Below are 4,175 nucleotides of genomic sequence, written 5' to 3'. Positions count from 1 at the left end.
CGAGAAAGGAGGTTGCTAAGCCGCTGGCGAGGATATTTGCCTCCTCACTCTCCACGGGAGTCGTACCGGTGGATTGGAAGGAGGTGAATGTTGTTCCTCTTTTCAAGAAGGGTAATAGGAAAATCGCTGGCAATTACAGACCAGTCAGTCTTACGTCTGTGGTCAGCAAAGTTTTGGAAAGAATTCTGAGGGATAGGATTTATGACTATTTGGCAAAGCATAGTGTGATTAAAGGCAGTCAGCATGGCTTTGTGAGGGGCACAGTTCCCTAAAAGTGCTATCACAAGTGGATAAGGCATCTGGCATACTTGTCATCATTGGTCAGGGCACAGAGTATAAAAATTGGCAGGTCATGTTACAACTGTGTAGAAGATTAGTTAACCACGTTTCAATATTGATTCTTGTTCTGGTTAACACTCCCCCATCCCTCACTCACGTACGCGCACACACACACACACACACACAACAAAAAAGATGTGGAGTTTTTGGAGAGGGTGCAAAAAAGAATGTTCCCTGGTTTGGAGAGTATTAGCTATAAGGAGAGATTGAACAAACTTGCTTTGTTTTGATTTGAACATCAAAGTCAACGGGCAATCTGATAGAAGTTTACAAAGTTATGTGAGGAATGTGTAGTCAGAGTCTTTTTCCCAGGGTAGAAATGTCAATTACTAGGGGACATAGGTTGAAGATAAAAAGTGGTAATCTTAAAGAAGATGTGAAATGCAAGTTTTTTTCCATAGAGGGTGATATGAGCCTGGAATATGCTGCCAGAGGTGGTAAACAACGTTTAAAGGGCAACTTGACAGATATAAAAATAGGTAGGGAATAGAGGGGTACCCACTACACAGAGGCAAAAGGTTTTTACTTTAGAAAGGCCATATGTCGGAGGGTACTTCGTGGGCAGAAGGACCTGTTCCCGTGCTGTACAGTACTTTGTTCTCTTTGTTCTTTGTTCTTGGAAGGGACGCAGAGGAGATTCATCAGGTTGTTGCCCGATTTGGTGTAGTTTAACTATGAAGGAATGCTCAGTTTGTTTCGTTGGAGTAAAGAAGGTTGAGGAGGACCTGATAAAGAGGTATAAGATTAGGAGGGGCATGGGCAAGGTGAATAGAAAACATCTTTCCCTTTAGTCCAAGGCCTAATAACAAAGGTGCATAATTTTGAGGCAGGAGGTTTAGAGGGAATTTAAGGAAAAATGTTTTCACCCAAAGGATTATGGGAATCTGGAACACGTTGCCTAGGATGGTTGTTGAGGCAGGAAACCTCACAACTTTTAAAAAGTACTTAGCTGAGCATTTTAAGTGTCATAACATTCAAGTCTATGTTCCTAGTGCTAGAAAGTGAAACTCACGTTAGACTTAGTGGTGCTTAAGCAGTATAGATTTGATGTACTAAAGGACCTCATCAGCTCTATATGATTCTATAATTCCATGATTTTCACTTAACTTGTCTATATTCCTCTGCAGCCTCGTTGTCGCATCCTCACCATTTACCTTCCTACCTAATTCTGTCTCATCTGAAAATCTGACAAGTTTCCTTATCCAGTTTCCTTATCGAGGTCATTAATAATTATGCTAAATAATTGTGGCCCCAACACTAATTCATTTGACATTCCACTAGTTACATGTAATCCTAAAATATCTCCCTTATCTTGCATGCCTTCTATTAATTAGCTAATCCTCCATCCATGCTAATATACTAGCTCCAGCACCATGGGCTTTTGTCTTATTCCTAATGAGTAATACTTTATCAAATGCAAATATGTTACTCACACTGCTTTCCTTTGATCTTTCCTGCTTGTTACTTCCTCAAAAGTGTTCTAGTAATTTGTCAGATGGATTGTTCCTTCATATGTGGACTCCGCTTGATCAAATATATTTCTAAATTCTCTGCAATTACATCCTTTATAATAGATTCTAACAGTTTTCAATATCAATTTCAGAATTCAAAATAAGGAAGTTGCCATTTACAATTATGATGAGTTTTTACTCAGATCGTTGTGAAACTTGCGAAATCTCAACCACAGAGGGCTACGAAAGCTCAGTCTTTGATTGTGCTTAGAGATAGATTTCTGATCACGGTAGTACAAAGTAATGAGGATGGTGTGACTGAAAGGCATTGAAATGTTTAATCAACCGTGATTGTATTAAGTGGCAGAGCAGGGTTGACAAACTAAATGGTGTACTCCCGTTCCTTTGAAATTGAATTGCTGTATTTGGATAGGTTATTGTTGATACAGCACATTCTGTCCCACTGAGCTGGTCAACAGAAGAGAGATGTTAGAGAATAGTCCAGTTGACTACCGAGAAAATAATGTAGAAAAATAGTCTATCATACACACTAGCGCAGAGCAATTAGTGGCTGTCTTACATGGTAGAATATAGATACATTCTTGTCAAAACAGTATATTACAGAATGTGAAGTGTTAATTTAGGTATCTTGATTTAATTATGCTAGATTTGAGTTATTAATTTTGCTATCTTCCAAATTCTAAATTCCCTTTCTTCTGGAGTTCCCACACTTTTTTTCAGATTAATGTTGAACAATATTATAAGTCCTGCAAGTCAACAACTTCCAAGTGCTACAAAGGAGAAGACCAACAGTGCTTCTGCAATGCTATTGCTGCATATAGCCAAGCATGTTGTCGACAAGGAATTATCATCCACTGGAGGAATGCAGACAATTGTCGTAAGAACTATCATTCTATTGATTCTGGATGGTCATTCGTCTTGTATCTTTTGCTGTTATTGTCACTTTCACTTAAATAACAAAAGTTATTTTGTTATTATGCAGGGTTATGCAGGGTTTTAATTAGCATTAATATTCGAAAATTATTTTTCACATTAATGATGATTAGAATAAAAGACTAATTGTTTTTATGGATTTTGATCTCTTTACGAACAAACCTATAAGTTCATAGTACATCTGCACTAATTTTAGTACTGGGGATGGAGAAATTTGCCACTTCCTCATATTCAAGACAGGTTCAGTGAATGGACAACAAACTGATAGATGAAGTATAATGTGTAGAAGAGTGACAGTATTCATTTTAGTCTTAAGAATAGAATAGAACATAGAACAATACAGCACAGAACAGGGTCTTCGGCCCTCGATGTTGCGCTGACCTGTGAACTAATCTAAGCCCATCCCCCTACACTATCCCATCATCATCCATTTGCTTATCCAAAGATTGTTTAAATTTCCCTAATGTGTCTGAGTTAACTACATTGGCAGGCAGGGCATTCCACGCCCTTACCACTCTGAGTAAAGAACCTCTGACATTTGTCTTAAATCTATCACCCCTCAATTTGTGGTTATGCCCCCTTGTACAAGCTAATGTCATCATCTTAGGAAAAGACTTTCACTATCTACCCTATCTAATGCTCTGATCATCTTGTATGTCTCTATCAAGTTCCCTTTCAGTCTTCTTCTTTCCAATGAGAACAGAACCAAGTCTCGCAGCCTTTCCTCATAAGTCCTTCCCTCCAGACCAGGCGACATCCTGGTAAATCTTCTCTGCACCTTTTCCAATGTTTCCACATCCTTCCTGTAATGGGGCGACCAAAACTTTGCACAATATTCCAAGTAGGCCGCACTAGCGTTTTGTACAGTTGCAGCATGACATTACGACTCCAGAACTCAATCCCTCTACCAATAAAACCTAACACACCGTATACCTTTTTAACAGCACTATCAACCTGGGTGGCAATTTTCAGGTATCTATCTACTTGGACTCCAAGATTCCTCTGCACATCCACACTACCAAGAATCTTTCCATTGACCCAGTACTCTGCCATCCTGTTATTCTTCCCAAAGTGAATCACCTCACATTTAGAAACATAGAAAAAATACAGCGCAGTACAGGCCCTTTAGCCCTCGATGTTGCGCCGATCCAAGCCCACCTAATCTACACTAGCCCACTATCCTCCATATGCTATCCAATGCCCGTTTAAATGCTCATAAAGAGGGAGAGTCCACCACTGCTACTGGCAGGGCATTTCATGAACGCACCACTCGCTGAATAAAGAATCTACCCCTAACATCTGTCCTATACTTAAAACCCCTTAATTTAAAGCTATGCCCCCTCGTAATAGCTGACTCCATACGTGGAAAAAGGTTCTCATGGTGAACCCTATCTAAACCCCTAATCATCTTGTACACCTCTATCAAGTCAC

At 39.5% G+C, this 4,175-nt stretch overlaps 1 protein-coding gene across 1 annotated transcript in view; it reads left to right on the top strand.

The window, feature by feature from the left end:
- LOC122539512 (otogelin-like protein) overlaps positions 1 to 4,175 on the top strand; it is a 248,549-nt gene that overhangs the window by 151,179 nt on the left and 93,195 nt on the right. The window contains exon 11 of the mRNA XM_043674458.1: positions 2,532 to 2,688. Within this exon, the coding sequence (XP_043530393.1) occupies positions 2,532 to 2,688 (157 nt within the window). The remainder of the gene's footprint in view (positions 1 to 2,531; positions 2,689 to 4,175) is intronic.

This window comes from Chiloscyllium plagiosum, chromosome 2, assembly GCF_004010195.1.
Source record: "Chiloscyllium plagiosum isolate BGI_BamShark_2017 chromosome 2, ASM401019v2, whole genome shotgun sequence".
NCBI lineage: Eukaryota > Metazoa > Chordata > Chondrichthyes > Orectolobiformes > Hemiscylliidae > Chiloscyllium > Chiloscyllium plagiosum.
This window is presented reverse-complemented; position numbering and strand designations above follow the sequence as displayed.